Here is an 18,726-nt window from a genome sequence, read left to right as displayed (position 1 = left end):
TTACAGTTTAGAATTGTAGAATAGAATAGCAATACGTATCTATTATTGCTAAGTGTTTTAGATAGTATGGACGTATTTATTTATTTCATGAAAATGCAAAAACAAACAGTTTTAATATGATCAATCGGTGACCATCTTACAGTACATACGTATTTTTCATTACCTATATTCAACATGATAATGCTAATTCATTATGCGTTGAATTTAATTGGGCGAAAACTTTATATGTGACAACACTATAACCCTGGGATAGATAATGATAGGCGGTGTTTCGTTCAGGACTTAGAATAGACACACACTGACACAGTGATACAAAGTGAAAAATAATATGTGGGAACAGTGATACAAATACACTCTGTGCAGCTGTGGAAAAGAAATGAAATCGTGATTAAGTTTACTAATTTGCCTATAGAAAGTATAAAAATAAAATCCAGTGATTTGTTTATGATTAAAATTATATTCCATGTGGTAAAAAAGTTCCATATTGATAACTGTGAACTACAGCTGTACAGCATAGAATTCTAGTGAACTGTGAAAGTGTAAGATATTAAAATTACAATAAATAAAGTTGTATTGGAAGTAATTCAGAAGCGCAAAGTAAAACCGAGAATTAAAAAGTTTTAGACGTTAGAGTCATCATCACCACAACAGTGTCATCTGTACTTTGTCAAAACTATGTAGGTTTATGAAATGCAATCAGTGTATGTAGTGTTCCTAAATAAATAATCAATAAAATCTACAACCGCGCAACCGTACTAAACTCTTCGTATCGAACCTTACACCAACGCCACTATGGTTTGATTTCGGAACAGTGAACATTTATAACGCGTTAGATCAAAATGGATGTGTTAATAAGTTTATTTTACGCGTTGTTTTCGATATGCGTAATTTACCCGCCTACGGAGTTCGTGTCCGCTGGGTTTACGATCCCGCAAATTTTCGATGGGTGTCTTGGGTCGGAGAATACCAACTTTATTACGTATCATATGAAGAGGATAGCGATTACGGCTATGGTCCATGCCATGTTGCCACTGGGGTACGTGTTCAGTCTGTGGATGGGTGGCGAGGACGGGCCGTGGATGCTGCCGTCGGCTCTGTTCGCGGCGCTCATGCCCACGATCATGTGCCTGAAGGTGGTGACTTGGTGGGACCACGACAAGATCAATCATCCAGTGGTCAGAGCGCTGCTGCCCTACGTCACCGAGGGTTCCGATTGGCGGGTCGTGGCTAGTGACTTCAACTTCGAATATCGAGGGTATGATTTGGTTTAAATAATTAGTAAAGAGTAAAATAATTGGTTCATATATATTACAGTCAATGTAGCAAAATAAATATGAAGTATTTACTTTTACATAATTTTAATATTAATGCGTAAACAGGTATTACCGTGAAGCTGGATATCCAGGGTATGGTTCTGCAATTTATATCTGTCTTATATTTCAATGGTCCCTATGTATAAAGCGACATGTCAAAAACACAGGTTTACAGGAGAGCGTAATTAATGTTCAAACCACTCTAGAAATAATTCTCTATACAATTCTAAGAATATTTTTTTATTATGTTGTTATAGCTGTCGAAACTTTGTACTAGTATTTTTAAATATAGTTTTTTTTTTATATTTACCAGAAAAACTGACAGGTGACTGTTTCTACGTAAAAAGGCAAATAAAAGTATGCCAGACAAGTCTGAGATACAACTTTATACGTAGGAAACATGAAAACGGTATTGATATCTTACTCAGATTTTACATTGATATCTTACTTTTGTAGCTTAGAAAAACAATAACATTTTTTTGTGTTTTTACTTATTATTTATAGTGGAAAATATGCTTTTTTGATGTGATGTTAAGTTACACATGACCGCGTTCATGCCGAGTGGCGCGCTTTTTAAGAAATCGTACAAAGCGATAAGTAGGAGATATCCTCATTTACGACACCTATTTCCTGTAAATGTTATACTTGTTCTCTTATACGAATGGTAAATCTAGTAAAATACATCATATTTAAAGAAAAATCTTATATAGTCATATGCGTATGGACAATCCAAAGCCGTATGTGCAATAAAAAAAAATTGCAATTTTTGACATGTCGCTTTATACGTAGGGACCGTCAATTTGTTTGTAGTGTATTATATTTTATTTTACAATGCAATTATAATTAGTTAATACTAAGAAACTTGCAGTGTTTGCTTATCAATTGGCTTTTGTAGTGGTAGTATTCTGGCCACTTACAGAATACTTTCCTGAAATCATTCATTTGGACATGATTCGAGATGAGGATTGTAATACTTGTTTACAACCAAGGTATACAATGAAATCAAAGATATTTAATCTGACTCCAATCCAAAATTATGTTATTTATTTTAATTTAAGATTAATTTAGAATGGTGTAGCTTCTAATGATATTTTACATTTGTAGGGTGAACTATATTAATTTTGATTGTAAATTTGATGACTTCTAACTTTGTTCATTCAGACACAACCTGTCAGGAATGCATTCTGGGAGTGGCCTCACTATAAGAATTTATTTGTATTTCATTTATCACTTTACATATTCAACGGTTCCATGTTTTAATTCAATATGATAATGAATGAACGTCATATTATATAATTTACATGTATTCAATTTACATATATTACAAAATCGCAAAACATACTACATCACATTTATGGAGTGTCAATGAAGTTGAAGTTACAAATGTTTTTTGGTGAAATATCTAATACCTTTTGTCTTTACTTCAAACGTTGTTGGAATTCGTATGAACCCAATATGATGTATGAATACAAAGTCTAAACATATTGCATGTTTCAGTAAATTTTACACATATTACACATACACTGCAAATCCTTGAAATATAACCTTATACTTTCTAAACTGATTACATTGTTAGTATTCTACTATTTATCTGATACTATGTTTTGTTATTAAAAGAAACATTCAGGATGCTAAAAGTTTGACCCCAAAAATTACAAATTTAGAAATACAACCTTTTTGATTTAAATAAACACATTCTTACAGATCAAAATACTTAGCCTTTATTTACCCAAAGTATATTAATGTTACCTTTGCTTCAATAAATATCAATGATTGCTTTTTATAGTATTTTACTATAAATAAGCAATCATGTGTATGTACTCGAGGAAACTAAACTTAAAGTCATATAATTTATTTGAGCAGCGTGGACAAGGTGGTAATAGCTCTGACGGCGACCAGCAAGTTCATCGCCACCCAGACCTGGCTCATCAAGGTGGGCCAGTACAGCCTCGACTTGGCCAAACAGAATGAGTGCGCCTTGGTCGCAACTGCCGTAAGCATCAAATAATTATACCTAGCAATTTATTGGCATGTCTTGTAAAATACAAGAGTATTCTTTTACACTTATCTATTCTTCAATAACTCACCTCCAATTTATTATTCTGTGTTTAGCATTTTAATACTCAATATTTATAAACATAACTACATCACACTAATATATTTCAACTAAGTTGTTATTTGCAAAAGGTAAAAAATAACAATTTGTTAATGAGGCATGTGCTATGTTCATATAGTTGTGATGTGTTCATATAATGTGAATGTACAGTATTTTGCAAAATTTTAATCCCCCAGGCTATTTTTTTTATTGTAATATACATCCACAGGATGTACTAACAAACTTTCTCAATGCAAAATATATATATTAATCTGCTCTGCCATTGTCATATGAGAAATAGTAACCAACAGACATACATTTTAAAAGTATATTATATATTACAACAATTGTCATTAACCAGATAATGGTTACTGTGCCGTTATAAATATGAGACATATCAAGTTCATTGAATATAAATTTAAATTGTATAAGTAATTACCTTGGAGCAACACACAGTTGAATACCTATAAAAGATTTATATATTTTTTACAACTTTCTCAACTCATATTTAATTTTTTTTCAAAAGTGCACCCGACAGGATATACTGTTTTTAACCGACTTCAAAAAGGAGGTGGTTATCAATTCGGCCGGTATCTTTTTTTTTTTTTAAATGTCTTGAAAGCACTTTACTAATATAAAAAATCTTAAGAGAAGAAAGTATGACTTTCATATACAATTAGCAGTCAAATAGTAAGTGTGACTTAATAATAACCAAAGTTAGGATAAACCTTATAACTTATATTTGGTAAAATATTATATCTCTTGGAAAAGAAAACACTACTATTACTATACTAAAATTATAATATAACGGATTCTCACACTGACACAGATTCTTTAATTGTGATTAAATGAATAGATTGTTTCAATGTATACATTACATTGAAACAATCTACATATCAGTGTTTAAAAATGTATGAAGTTCACACAGGGTCACTAAGTATTTTTTAATGCATGTAGGTATTTACTTACGGTTTAGAACATAAAATGGTTAATGATGCCATTAACAAGATAACTACGAGTACAATAGTAACAGTTATTTAACAAAATTGACTATTATCTGTTTTTTATGATCAAACTATGCATTGTTTTTCCTACCAAATATCAACATTTAACAATTACTTTATACTAAAAATTTATAAATTTCTATCCGTGGTAGGTAAAATTTGTATAGATGAAGTATTAATAATGGACATAAAACGAATGATTAAAGCTAAAAATTAAATTTGATAGTAATAATTGTTATTAAGACGAAATATCCCAGGACACGTACCCAAATTATAACATTTCTCCACCAACAGACAGACAACCACGCATTCTCGCAATCCGGCGAAGACGAAATACAATACGTGAACATCGAGGTGATCCCTAACCGCGAGGACGTGAAGCGCTTCTCCTTCCGCATCTCGGCGACAGCCCTGCGCGACCTGCAGCCCTCCCTGCAGCGGCCCGTGCGCGTGCCCGAGCACATCTCGCTGCTGCCCACGTTAGTCGAACGCTTCGTGAAGGTCTTTAAGCAGCATGTGGAACAGAACCCCGTGTACTACTCTGAACAGGTTTGTGATGTCGTAATTCCACAAATTAAGTGATAAGAAGGGAAAGTGACCTGTATAGTCGCGCGAACTACTGAACTCACTACTTAAAAGACGTCCTTGTCTTCAAGTATTGAAGTATAAAATAAATGTTATAACGAGAAATGCTAAGTTGCGGAACAGATTATATTAGTAACGTTTGTTTAAATTATTTGTCCTTCTTATTTCTTATTTTTTATTTTTACCAAGCTTTTATTAGCTTGACCCGTATGTATGTATGTAACGAAATCTTTGAACTCGATTTTTACTCACTTTTAACGGCCCAATTAATTTAAAAAGGAGATGTTTCATTTTCGGCCATCTCATGTACACTATATCTAAAAAACACGAATAATTTGTATAATTGATGAAAAATACACATATATTTTGATAACGTAAAGTATTCCTGTTTAAAAATATTTAAAATAAGCATTCCTCAATATTAAATATGGCGGAATACTGTCAATGTCAAGTTTTCAAACCTGTCGATGTCGGTCAGGGAACCTATGTGTACCCCACACATAGGATACTATACTCTTTGGATGTCGGTAATTCTGTATTTCGCTGTTTTTGTCGTAAAGTTATTGTTACCTTAGTACTTTACAACCTGGCTTTTGTTTTGGGTATCCCGTCATTATTTCTGAATTTAATTAATTATTTATAATAATTATAACAAAACCACCTTTTAAATAGTATCTGGTTTAATAGATGTAAGTGACATGTCAAATTAAAAAAGAAGAAGTTGTCAATTTGATATGTGTAAAAGTAAGCGTTGAATAAATATATACTGATGAGAAGATTCCATTTTAATCCTGAATATGTTTCTACTCTGTGCTGCTTACGATTTTGGACTGATTCTACCTTACTTGTTTACCCAGCTTATGGACTCTTGTGATTTTCGTGCGATCGCTGTGGATTGTGTTGACAAGGATTCAATATCATCAGGTAAAATATACATCAGTTAGTTGTATTAATCGTGAAATAATCGTTAATAATTTTAAACTAGAGAGGCTAATCTTTTTACATTTCTCTTTTTTTAGATAATTACATTAGCAAGACAAGAACATTCTTGGGATGACAAAATAATCAGTTATTATTGCAACTGCATCGCTGGGAAACAAACCGTACTCGTAGGTAGTTGCGCTCACATTATGACCATTGTTTGATGTTTTGGCTGAGCTCTTCACAGGATATTACAGAACCTGCTACATGATTGGATGAAAATATTGATAAGGGAAGATATTGAAAATGAATAAATAATGTATCTAAGTGAAGAATAAGTAAAATATTATCAAATGTGTACTTAAAGTTGTTTTATTTACACACTTAAATGTTTTAACTAAAATAAATTGGTATAGAAGTACATATTTTGGTATGTTTGTTTTAAGTCAAGATTTATGAAAGTAAATATAATTAATGTTTATCAAATATAGGCATTGTTTCTCAATACATACAATACAATATTTATATATCTACGCCCATTCGCATAAAAATATATTAAAAAGTATATAATGTATATAGTAAGTTAAAATAGAATGACAGATGACATTATTACTGTAATCACTACCGCCATGATGTTTTTCCACTGTTGTGTTGCAAGTTTAAGTGTAAATTATTGTTTTTTAACAATTAAACGAACATGATTTGAAGAAAATGAACCCCTTCGAATTGTTCTTTGCAAGTTTTCTTAGTTTTTAGTATAGTGTACAAAAGGTGGCCGGGAGCCCATACATTTTGAAACATCTCCTTTGAACACTTATCAAGAACCGATGCCAATACACGATTTTAATAATTTTGTCCCATTCTCCTCATTGAGATCGTCAGGATAATCGTCCTGACTATTTTCCCTATGCGATTTTAGCGGGGTTTTTAGTTTTTAAAATATAATTATTTCTTTTTATTAATCAATGCTACAGACGCTACAGTTTTATTACATACTTATGTAATTTGTTTACATTCCGTCTGTTTCGAAAGCGAGAACAGATAGTGTTATAAACATTGTGTTGCAGGAGATCGAGCAATGCATCGGTTGCATGCAGGCGCAGGCGGACGTGAAGCTGGACAAGCGCTGCGTGGCGCCCGCGCCGCCCGGCGCGCCGCCCTGCCAGCCCTGCAACTGCAGGTAACGCGAGCTGCAGTACATCTGACAGGAAGGCATGAATATTGACCATTTGATAAGATTATCTGAGGTCAGCAACTGATGCGATGAAGGTTTGAAATTGGTAGAGCCCTTTGTGGTTCAACTCCGGCGGCACCACCGCCACACCCATTTCTGCCTTATAACAGCAGTGTTAGGCGCTGCTGTGTTTTGAAGGGTGTGGTACGGGAGACATGCTTTTCCGCGGCATTCCAACTAAGTCCTCAGGGGTAGCGGCGCATCTGTGGCCAATCTCAGGTAGGAATATCTAATCCTATCTGGGGTTCATTACAGATGCCCACGGGCGGCAGGAGCCACTTACCATCAGGTGGACTGCATGCTCGGCTGCTACTCCTATATTATAAAAGAATGATGCACTTCTATCAATGCAGATTCAGTTGGAACATCTCATATAAGTATGTCTCCACCGCACCAGTTGCAAATTCAGGTAGTGATCAAGTGTAGTTCACATGGTGAAGTTTCTGCCGCCCAAGTCAAGCCCGCCAAGGGAGTAACTCCTCTATTATGCCCCTCGAAACAGAACTCTACGGAGTTTGAAACGACTTTTATAATGTAATAATAAATTCAATGAAGTATGTTTATTCTATAAATAATCATCAACCATTTGAAAACCTGTTTCTTTTTTAAATCGATTAGATTTTTAGAAAACAGGTTTACAATTAGACTTTTAGGCCAACAGAACACTTAAAAGAAATAAATATTAAAATATTATTCATGTGTGTCAAATGTGTTTTGTACTAATACCAATACAATTGGAATTTATAACAGTGTGGTAAATAATTGAAATATTTACATACAATACGTACGCACGCATATTTTTATCCCTGGTTAGGTAAGTAGTAACAGTAGTACAACTAATTAAGTAGCAACAGTAACAGTTATCTGAGATTGACTTACTTTTAATTTTTAGATCAATACATTGGCAATGAAATCTAAAATTAGGGTACAGGCATATTTTTTTGTATATTCTTTGGGGATGATTTATATATTTAGATAAATTTAAAATATAAAGAAAGGAAGTTTTACATTCAATGATACAATATATTTTGACAATTTGATGATATCGACTCACAAGGTTGAGGTCGTCGTTTGAAATTAGTATAAAGATCGTCCTCCTTGAAATAGAATATATTGGCAATATAGCGTAATGTTTCGATATTATAGATATTTTAGATATTCAATATAATATCGATAATTTTATCAACTAACTTATTAGATAACTTCCAGTTTTATCTAGGGTATACTGTTAAGTTTGTCGAATTTGCGCCAAGCTTCTAGTTCGCTCCGAATATAGAAACGTTGCATCAGCAAATCGTAGATATTAGCGGGACAAAGTTAGCGCGGATCCCCCCGGCACCCTCCGTTGCTTGCTCTCGCCCACGGGTACATGGCTGCGTTAGTGTGCTCTTACGTTGCTACAGAGTATATGCTTATAGTTGTGTTCGACCTCATCGGCTCATTGACTATACCTGCGCGCAACAATTTTAGAGCGGACTAGAAGTTTGGCGCGGACTATAAAACTGTACATCACCGCACCACTTGCCGAAGGATGAAGTTTCATCTACATCAACTGGACCCGTGGCGGTCCTCCACGGTTCGGTTTGAACGTTTATTTTTGTCGCGTACGTGCAAAATGTGGAACGAACTTCCTCCTCAGGTATTATTCCCTCAGGACTATGACATGGGGCTCTTCAAGGGGGGTGTAAAAAGAGCTCTCCTTCAAAGCCGGCGATGCATTGGCGACTCCTCTGGTGTTGTAAATGTCCATAGGTGACGGTGACTGCTTTTCATCAGGTAGCCCGCTTTATCGTTAGGTTACATATAAAAAAACTGTACATGCAAAGCGTAAAGCCCGCTCCAAATTCTCTCGAGAAAAACCCGATTCGTATGGGCTCCATATGCTCGTTTCTCGTGCTTTATTCGCGTTCTCGCGAGAATGTGGAGCGGGCGTGACGTGTGACGTGTGACGTTGTGTGTGTCAGGGTGCTGTGGTGCTGCGCGTGCATGGCGCGGTGGTGGGCGACGCGCGCGGGCGGGCCGGCGTCGCGCTGGCTGGGCGCGCGCGGCTCGTGCCCCGTGTGCCGCGCGCCCTTCTGCCTCGCCGACGTGCGCCCCGCGCGCATCGTGCCGCCCGCGCGCTGCGCCTGACCCGAGCGCCCCGCCCGGATGCCCGCCTGGCCCGCGCTACTCTTCGCCGGATTCTACTTCGCCCTCGGATTACACTACGATATACACTTTCTGCAATGCTTGGCTTAGTTTGGCTCGATTTTAATTTTCGATACCCGGTTTCTATTGGACTGACGTCGTCGGGTGAAAATTTTAAATAAGACCCCCAGTTAAAAAGTTGTTTGAGTTTGATATTACAAAATTACGAATATGTCATAGACTTATTTGCCGATAAATACATTTGTCTGTTTAATTCCGACGACCTTTTTTTTTAGTTAATAACACATATTTCTTCTATGTGTGTCTTCTACTGCTTTTTAGTTCGGAGGGGTTACCTGTGTTTGGCGACCCTAAAGACCGAGGAAGGGCCGCGGCAAACCACCTCTTAATCCGCTAGAGCAATGCTCGCTACAAAATTGTTGTACTTCACACAATAATACTATGTTTGATTCTAAAGTAAAGTAAAGAGCAAACTATAATAATATATTGTCCGCCAAAGCGCGACATGCACCAACGGCACGCCATTGCAGAGAATTACCATATAATATTAATTTATAATTCTATTCATCACATAAAAAATCTGCCATGCCGTCTGATCTATGTACGAAGCCTCTAAGACTTTCAAATTTCAATTGACATAATACTGTATATTTTAATTAATTGTATTGAATAGTTTCTGTTTAGATGGCGCCTTCATGTTATGCCAATCTACCTCGTATACCGAATCTACGGATCTGTTTTAAGTTTATATTGCATTAAAACATGACATACATTTTTATTTAATTTTACTGAATAAATTATACATACATCTAAAAATTAAAATTTAACTTCATTGTGATAAAACTAAGGAACTTCCGCAAATTAACATTTTATATTTTTAAAATGTTAATTTGCGGAAGTTCCATCATAAACCAGAGAAATACAAAACAGTTAAAAATTTAATGTAAAACAATTTTAAGTATAAATTAATATATTTTTAAATTAACTATAATTTCAACTAGGTATATTGCATACAAAAAGTAAACATATTATTAATTCATGCATATTTTCTGTATATTTATGTTTTATTCTGTATTTACTAGTTTAACTAAATACAGCACAATTAATCATCTCATATTTAAATAGTATGTTTTATCTATAAGAAATCCGTTGTCTTTTTGTTCATAAATTTAGAATCCTCTCATTATTTATATTATGTTTGTAAATATTTACTATAATATATAGTATAGTGTAGTTAAATACTTCAGCATTTTATTAAATATTTGTTTATACATTGCTGTTGTAGGGACATAAAACATTGCAAATGAAATGACATCACAAATACATTTGAGGAATAAATAATCAATTGATATTACACAGGTTCTCGCGTATATCCAGTTTATCGCGCTTCCTTGGTATTCTATTTAAACTATAATGTACAGTTGACATAGTGATTACTCGAGATAATGATACTTTTATTTTGGCTACAATGGCTACCAGTTTTCACTTTCCTTTTGTATCACTTTTTCTTTTGTATCACTACCATTTATAACGTTAATTATTATAGAACTCAGCAATCTTTGTGAGTAGATCAATGTCATTTATTAATTGTTGTGCACGATTATTCAAAATTATTCACTTACTATAAAAAGTGCGCCTTTAAATATATAGTTAATGTTGTCGTAGCTGAATAGTTTGTTAATTTAATTGAACGTAATAGTATCAATCGTTTGTATTTTAAATATATTGACATTTGACCCGTAGTTCATAGTACGCTCCCAGTGCAAAAAAAACTATTTATTCTGTTTCTATGTTATGCTGTGTAGGTAGAGGATATTCTTGGTATGATACTGACGTAGTGATTGTCTTAATGTAATTCAGCCATGAGGCTGTATGATAATTTTAAGGACTCATTCTATGTTTAACACATACTTTTAATAAAATCTTGTTCATATTAATTGCAATGGATCGTCTTTAAAAATAAAAAAAAAACGTTTATTTAACTTCAAAAATGAATTGATTGACTTGACTCGCCTGTGGCCATTACAAATTTTTTATAACTTTAAGTTTTAAGAAATTTAAAATTTCTTGAATAAATGAACTTCCACCATAATGACTATGTTCTATTTGATGTGCGATATTATTATATAAAATATTTTGTCAATCTAGTATATAGTGATAGATAGACGTGATATAGATGTAGCCCATAACTTGCCATCTTAAATATAATTTTCTCTTTAAATATGTATTTTTATTATAGGCCATATTTAATGTTTTGATTGATATCATTATATTACAAAAATATGTATGTAGAGAGATTTCTAACGTTATATCTTATAATGTGCAATCCTTTCAGTGTTGTTAATTATTATCACAAATAATGGTAAATGTTCAATATTTTTCTATGTAAATAAGCTCTTTCTACATGGATAAAGGTAGACAGTTAGATAAACGCGTAAATTTCAGTGTGTTAGGAAAGGAAGCCCAAATCAAGGAAAGGTACAAAATACTGCTGTTAAATGCTCTGTGTTCCACTGCGTAGACAGATTAGTCGGAACACGTGTCACTCGAAGACAAAAATTGAGAATTGTGATATTTTGTCGGCATTCATACGAATACGCAGAAAAAGCAAAAAATATTTTGTATTGCATACAAAGATGGAATTGAGACAGAGCATGGGAATATGAGGCATTCCAATTTGATTCATTGTTGTGTCAATCAATTGCATCCGTGCAAGTAGGACTATCTTTGAATTAATTTTATTGGTGTAAATGGATTTAATATCATAAATTTAAGGTTAGGATGCTATATTAATGGAATGAATGTAATTCAAAGAACGAATGGAATTTGAAAGTAGTATGCCGGGAAAGTGGGAATTTAGGTATACGAACGCTGACAGGATCGAAAACGGAAAGCTTTTATCGATATTTCATTAATGTTTATAGTTTAGTGATCATTAATAAAAATATAAATGTTCTACTCAAAGTACTCATATTGGTGTCTATTTATTGTTCTCTTAAATCGTCGAAAATATTTGGGCACCTATTGTTCTTTACGGGTTAATTGTATCGGTGAAAACAATTATAAAGAGATTTTGGCGATAAATTCAGGATATATCAGGCGTAATGTATATTATATCCTTGAATTACAAATGTGATTTTCATCAGATTTGCACGTCTTTTATGTGCACTGAAGCAGTCTGTAGATATTCGTATGCATGCCTATGTAACATCTAAAACATGTTCGATGTTCATGATTCCACGAAGCCAAATGAGTGTTAATTTCATCTCAGATCTTATTTGATAGAAGCACAAATATTTTCGACAGAATTATCAATATTGCATGCCCGTAATGTTAATGTTTTAGATAATAATGAATATATGGTATTTGAATGTAACTTGGCCTATTGGACCTATCTTGTTATCGCCTATTTATTGAACGCGAGTTATTGTTAAGGATGTACCGATTTTAAAAGCAAACCATCTATAAGAATAAATGAAAACGGGAACGAAAACAAAGAAACGACAAAACTGTCGAAATAGCAAGTATTGTTCTGGATAGTATATTTTAAAAAATCTATTTTATTAATAATAGATGGCGCCAAACATAACCAATATCACGATATTAACATCTTATTAGGCTCACATGTTTAACCCTCACTTCGTACATCCCTGGGTAAATCGGTACATTTTGGTCACAAGATAAGGAATTTCCTATTTATAGTTTAATGCATTTCAAATGTATATTCTTCTAATTATTGTTTATCCTTGAATGCTCATTTTTGTATCAAATTGTTATTTATCTAAATAAATGAATGTTGTGGACTTTTCGTATTATTTTGTAATTTATCCTACTTCTGGCACAGATTAATAAATAGTTATGTTTCGGGTATAGACCGCGCCAAACTGCTATTCCGCTCTGAAGTTGTTGCGAGCAGGTTTAGTCATACTAGTCATACAATTTGCTATGGCGACGCGATTCATTTGTATTTTCAGAGCGGACTATCAGTTTTACGAGGATTACACTTTGCAGCAGCTCTAATACTTTGAAATAAAATGAAATAAATTTATTTTTTTTAAACTGGACGGTAACCATGTCGTTCTATCACGCAGTTGCTAGTCCCATCGGCGGCAAACAAAAATGAATGAAGAATTAGAAATTATAAAATTATATTTAAGTATGTATGTTTAGGTATGTCCAAGCACACAAAAAAGGGAATCCTAGAGTAATTTTAGAAAGTTAATCGTTTTTTATCATTGGCAGACAGCGTGTATTGTGGTGACGCACGAAAGAACAATTAAATTTTAAAATTCTAGCAGTTCCACAGCGAAAGCTATAAAGACCAATGTCAGTCATCAGACACAAGGACACTCATTAGAGCTAACCCCAGTGTCAACACTCGCCCGCTAATCGATTATAAATAACTCGTGCAGCCGTGATAACCATCTCTAATTCTGTTGTAGTTGTGCCACTTTCATACGGAAGGAAAAACGCAACGATGTTGATGTATGGTAAGTTACTTTTAAAGTATGTGTGGCCACTTATTTACTGGAGATTTCTGAAGTAATTCAAATTAGTAGTGTTCGCTACAAGTTTTGTTTTAATAAATACTTTAAATTTAAAAATTTTGACCTTTATATTTTTTGAAAGAACATCGATTTTTTATTGTATCTGTCTTCTATAAAAAGTATGCATTCGTTTGTATGCCGATATGTGGGTAGGTACAAAAATATAATACTTTGCATTTAGTGTTAGTGTTATGTAAACGTAGTACCCAACATTCTTTTTGGTGTTATGATTTCATTATTTTCCGAAAAACAATTTCTGCGACGTATAACTGTTATGAATATATTATATAACTAGTTAATAATAAGCCAATCAGTTGCAACATTCACTGCGTATCTCTATAATGAGAATAAAGTAACGAAACTGTGACTACATTTAAATAAACGCTTCATCCTGAAACGCAGGCAGTCTGAATCAGCTGTAGATGAACGTCTATGAATTCATAATAATTCAAACAGAGTAATTAGAAGTCAAATATGGTGCAATGCCACCGAGTGGTCAAAAATTAATGCAAATGGATATGTTTGAATTTACATACTACGTTATTCTTAGGAATTATAAATGAATATGGAAGGTTTGGATTTTTTAGATTAGCACTTAATTTTGTGGTGAGAAGTAAATGTTTCAGTCAACTGCGGGTACTTTAAATATTATAAACAGTTACAATTTTTATTTTGCGAGCACGCTGTTTCACGAAGAGTTCTTTTACCAAATTATTTGAATGAATGAATAGATACAAATCCATATCTAGTAACATCTATAGTAAGAATTGAACGTGATAAAAGTAACGTGATTATGAAGCAAGCGGCTTGTGGCCGAGCGATCAGGCAGTTCTACAAAACCACCACCCTTCACGGCTTCAAGTATCTCTGCTCAAAATATTACTCTGATCGGTAAGTAGGCAGGTAATAAAGCAGACTATGAAGATAAAATTGCAGTCACTTGAAATTAAAACTGGTGAGTTTCCTCTTTCAACATTAATTATACTTAGACTTCTTTTTTAAAAGTAAATCTTCCAATATTTGTAGCTCATCATGTGGACACACGCTCAAATTTTGACATTAACAGATTTTGTTCCTGTCGAAGATCTACAGCCATGTATCAACGGTCACCATACCTTTCCGTACGTTGACTACAAAATAATAACAGTATTTCTCCAGCGTCGGGTGGCTGGTGTGCTGCTGTGCCAGCGCGTGCTGCGCGGGCGTGCTGTGCGCGGTGCTGTGGGCGCGCTTCCTGCAGGTGCCGGCGCTGCTCACGCTCAAGGAGCTGCGCTTCTACCACAGCTCCGTGCGCATGCCGCAGGTGGCCGTCTGCCCCGCCGCCGAGATCGTCGCTAACGCGTTCCTCGAGCAGGCGTGAGTAACCGTTAATATTATCGTGGCGATAAAGTAACTCAGGTCTCCACTCGGTACTCCATATCAGGCCTAATTACAACCCTACATCTTCTACTTTATAGCTGAAGTAATTTTAAATACCTACTTACTGGCTCTGCGGTAATTTACCTGGCTAGTTATTTAACTATTCCTACCACTTAGTAAGCATCGTGTTGTTTCTGCTCCACTTCTTGGTCGGCGCCTCTTAAAATCGCTCCACCCATACTATTCTTGGAGCTCATTTCTGTGAGCAATATTAAAAAAATTACACGTATATTTAACAAGTACTCGTAGATCATATCACATCATAGATATCGTTCGAAACAGAAACGTGAGTATCAGCGGCAAAGAGCGCCTCCCGCCTATATTGGGTCGTGTTTTACGGAGAAAGCCAGCAACAACGGAACAACTTGAACTGCTGGAAACAATACTTATGGAAGATAACATAACGTTGACACAGTTCCTGTTCAAGTACACGCCAACCTGCCGCGACATCATCCGCAACTGTCGATGGCAGACCGCTACGATTCCCTGTGTGGAACTTTTCTCGAAGGAGATCACACAATGGGGAGTTTGTTGTATAATGCGGCCAAAGAAGTAAGTTATTTTAAACCTACTTTGCAAATGTTCCCGAATTGTATTTTATAAAAATACTAATAAGTATTGGCTTTATATCTTTACGATAAGCGGTGATGATGAAATACGTTTTCAGGATACAAATACGGCCAACATCAATTACGAAATTGGAAATAACAAGAAGACTTCATTTGGGCATGCAATGTTCTAATGATTCATTTCTCAATGGGTGCGAGGTACGTACTCGATGCCAGGTTTGGAAAAAATCGATTCAATTATATTTTTGACTAGAAACTGCTACATTGATTTTTCTGTCATCATTTTGAACAATGTACAAATTCCTTTACGTATGTAATTAGTCTTCGAGAAAGATTGTCTGTTGTTACTTCCACGGATTAAGTAGCATAATATATTAATAATTATCTAATAGTTAAATTATTATCTGACTTAAAGGACCAAAATTATGAAAAATATAGTTACTAACAACTTAGTAACTATATTTAGACTTACTAATAAGTTGTTTCTAAGAAATGTTACTTATTAATAACAATTTTCAGTTTTACACGAAGTACGAAGGTGAAGAATGGGTGGAGCCTGAATCCCTAACTCCAGGAATGAACTACATCGCTCAGCTGACCTTCGTGTCAGTCCTGGACAGCGATCCCGACAAACTTGTGGACGCAAAGTGCAGTAAACGCCACTCTAGAAGTCGTTGCTTGGTAATACATTTCATTTAAACATAGCTCAATGGAGATAACGGATATCACAGAAGACTCAATTTAGCGTGTCCGTGGATAATCGGTTGTAGTAATGTAAAACCGTTATATTTAATTTATATAAGTTATAATATTTACAAGTACCCAATCCTCCAAAATCCTCAGTGGAATTTTATTTATTTAATAACTTATAATAAACTTGTAATAAATAAAATTCTACTGATAATATTTTATCACGGAATTCAGACATTCTAATATGTAACGGGTACTCACGATATGCGGTTTTTAATTTCTGTTTGACAAAATTTTAACTCAGTTGCATGGATCGTGATCACAGTGATTCCACTTCTTATAATTGGCCTAAAACCTTCTTGGTGAAGGACGTATATAGGAATGTATTTTACCTAAGTTGCACCTTAATTCATCACGCGTTTTCTGGGATTACAGCTTCGATGTACGGAATATTTCTGCGGATGTTCAGACCCGCTGCGCTCCAAGCTTCCCGACGAAGACCCTCTCGTACCGTCCACACTATGTACGGTCACGCAGTTGAACTGCCTCAGGAGTTTTGTCGGTATTTTGAAAAAAAATATATAATTAGCTTGTTATAGTTGTTAAAGTTACAGAAAATTTTACTGATCTGTATTATTATGGAAAAATAATTAAGTACATCTGCTCTTTTTGATAAAGAATTGTTCAAGCAAGTAAAAAATAAAATTATTGCACGTAAGATATATATTTAGTATGTTTAATTACTATTTTTTCCGGTTTTTAGATATATCAAAGTGTCAATGCTTACCGCCGTGCAAGAAAATTAGCACGTATATGGCTCTGGAAACCAGCCCAATAAGTAAATTAAAGTATACACATGATAATATATAGTAAGTTTGTTTTAAATCTTTGTATGTAGTTATTTAATATGATTCAATATATTTAATAGATTGCTAGAAAAATAGTCCTACCTGATGGTGTCAGTAAGTATATTCCAAATTTGATTGTACTTAAGCAACATCGTGGGTTTTTGTATTTTCAAAACATTACCTACCAAGAACTTGTTTTATATTTTCATGACTGGAATATATATTTAAATATATTTATTAATAATAGTTTATTAATTTTATATGAGTAGCAGTTACTAATATTAGTATTTTTAATATGATTTATACCAGTCATATTGCATACAACATTTTAAATTTTAATATAATCTTTCAGTAGAGGAATTAATGCGACTAAAGGCGTATCCCTCAACATCAGACTCAGAATTAGCGGCTCCCGAATTTTCAGCGTCAACCCGACTGAAACTTGGATTACGTTGCTATGTAAGCATTCTATTATTTTACAAATAAAGACGAAGATTGCGGAGAAATATTTATCGATATTATATTCTAAAGATCGAGTAACAATTAACAACAAGGACTAAATATAACGTTTATAATAAAGTTACGTTACATTATCGTCATTTTTTTTTTTTTTATAATATAGAAGTAGCAGACGAGCATGCAGTCCACCTGATGGTAAGTGGCTACTGCCGCCCATGGACATCTGTAATCAACCCCAGATAGGATTAGATATTCCTACCTGAGGTCGGCCACAGATGCGCCGCTACCCCTGAGGACTAAGCTGGAACGCCTCGGAAAAGTATGTCTCCCTTACCACACTCTTCAAACCGGAACACAGCAGCGCCTATCACTGCTGTTATTAGGTAGAAATAGGTGTGGCGGTGGTGCCGCCGGAGTCGAACCACAAAGGGTTCTACCACCTTCATTTAGTCTACAGTCGCGCATTTGGCACTTCACCCTCATTTGGTGATTGAAATCAACATAATAACTACATCAGTATCACTTTAATATTTATTTTTGTCTTTTTGTTACAGCATCTCTTGGTGGAGTGTTCAACATGTTCCTTGGAGTCGGTCTATTCAGTGCACTAGAATTTTTATTTCTCATTATTGTGAAATTACCTATAGCAATTAAACGAAACAACGAATTGGAACAACCGCCTATTACAAGGCATTGAATAAATTAATCAAGAAGTTATATTTAAAAATAGTTTTTTTGTTATATCTGTAATAACGCAAATTGACTTCTACATTTATTTTTTATATTTAAAAAAATATATACTTAAAGTCATTATCTATATAGCTACCCTATACGATATACAAAATACATTTAATAATTTTTTACAAGACATAATATTTATTATATTAGCTGCAT

At 34.3% G+C, this 18,726-nt stretch overlaps 2 protein-coding genes and 1 long non-coding RNA gene across 5 annotated transcripts; all 3 read left to right on the top strand.

Annotated features, from left to right (window-relative positions):
* Positions 1 to 286: 286 nt before the first annotated feature.
* LOC140751994 (E3 ubiquitin-protein ligase TM129) lies at positions 287 to 13,103 on the top strand. 2 transcript variants are annotated; one of them, XM_073086163.1, is made up of 6 exons: positions 287 to 1,255; positions 1,380 to 1,406; positions 3,177 to 3,306; positions 4,707 to 4,961; positions 6,986 to 7,098; positions 9,117 to 13,103. In XM_073086163.1, exons 1-6 carry the CDS (start codon positions 840 to 842, stop codon positions 9,280 to 9,282), a joined length of 1,107 nt encoding a protein of 368 aa, XP_072942264.1. In that variant the 5' UTR covers positions 287 to 839; the 3' UTR covers positions 9,283 to 13,103. The 2 variants fall into 2 exon arrangements, with proteins under 2 accessions (XP_072942264.1, XP_072942265.1); XM_073086164.1 differs by lacking the exon at positions 1,380 to 1,406 and having other exon boundaries at positions 289 to 1,255.
* On the top strand, positions 5,429 to 6,278 carry LOC140751995 (uncharacterized). Its single transcript, XR_012103404.1, has 2 exons — positions 5,429 to 5,921; positions 6,017 to 6,278. It is a non-coding gene; the product is annotated as an uncharacterized LOC140751995 (long non-coding RNA).
* Positions 13,104 to 14,539: 1,436 nt separating the features above from the next.
* LOC140751829 (sodium channel protein Nach) lies at positions 14,540 to 18,548 on the top strand. Of its 2 annotated transcripts, none has more exons than XM_073085893.1 (9): positions 14,540 to 14,738; positions 15,006 to 15,203; positions 15,549 to 15,818; positions 15,934 to 16,033; positions 16,355 to 16,516; positions 16,961 to 17,087; positions 17,289 to 17,394; positions 17,726 to 17,832; positions 18,387 to 18,548. In XM_073085893.1, exons 1-9 carry the CDS (start codon positions 14,641 to 14,643, stop codon positions 18,527 to 18,529), a joined length of 1,311 nt encoding a protein of 436 aa, XP_072941994.1. In that variant the 5' UTR covers positions 14,540 to 14,640; the 3' UTR covers positions 18,530 to 18,548. The 2 variants fall into 2 exon arrangements, with proteins under 2 accessions (XP_072941994.1, XP_072941995.1); XM_073085894.1 differs by having other exon boundaries at positions 14,685 to 14,802.
* Positions 18,549 to 18,726: the final 178 nt, after the last annotated feature.

This window comes from Epargyreus clarus, unplaced genomic scaffold (assembly GCF_041222505.1).
Source record: "Epargyreus clarus isolate Ecla_fem2 unplaced genomic scaffold, WU_Ecla_fem_2.2 ptg000023l, whole genome shotgun sequence".
NCBI lineage: Eukaryota > Metazoa > Arthropoda > Insecta > Lepidoptera > Hesperiidae > Epargyreus > Epargyreus clarus.
The sequence above is the reverse complement of the archived record's forward strand: the minus strand, read 5'-3'. Positions and strand labels throughout refer to the sequence as shown.

Excerpts from the sequence above, each read along its gene's own strand:
- LOC140751994 (XM_073086163.1), top strand. The coding sequence starts at position 840 with ATGGATGTGTTAATAAGTTTATTTTACGCGTTGTTTTCGATATGCGTA. Across the intron at positions 3,307-4,706 it reads GCGCCTTGGTCGCAACTGCC|ACAGACAACCACGCATTCTC; the intron begins GTAAGCATCAAA and ends CTCCACCAACAG. Across the intron at positions 4,962-6,985 it reads CCGTGTACTACTCTGAACAG|GAGATCGAGCAATGCATCGG; the intron begins GTTTGTGATGTC and ends ATTGTGTTGCAG.
- LOC140751829 (XM_073085893.1), top strand. The coding sequence starts at position 14,641 with ATGAAGCAAGCGGCTTGTGGCCGAGCGATCAGGCAGTTCTACAAAACC. Across the intron at positions 15,204-15,548 it reads AACGCGTTCCTCGAGCAGGC|AAACGTGAGTATCAGCGGCA; the intron begins GTGAGTAACCGT and ends CGTTCGAAACAG. Across the intron at positions 15,819-15,933 it reads TGTATAATGCGGCCAAAGAA|GATACAAATACGGCCAACAT; the intron begins GTAAGTTATTTT and ends ATACGTTTTCAG.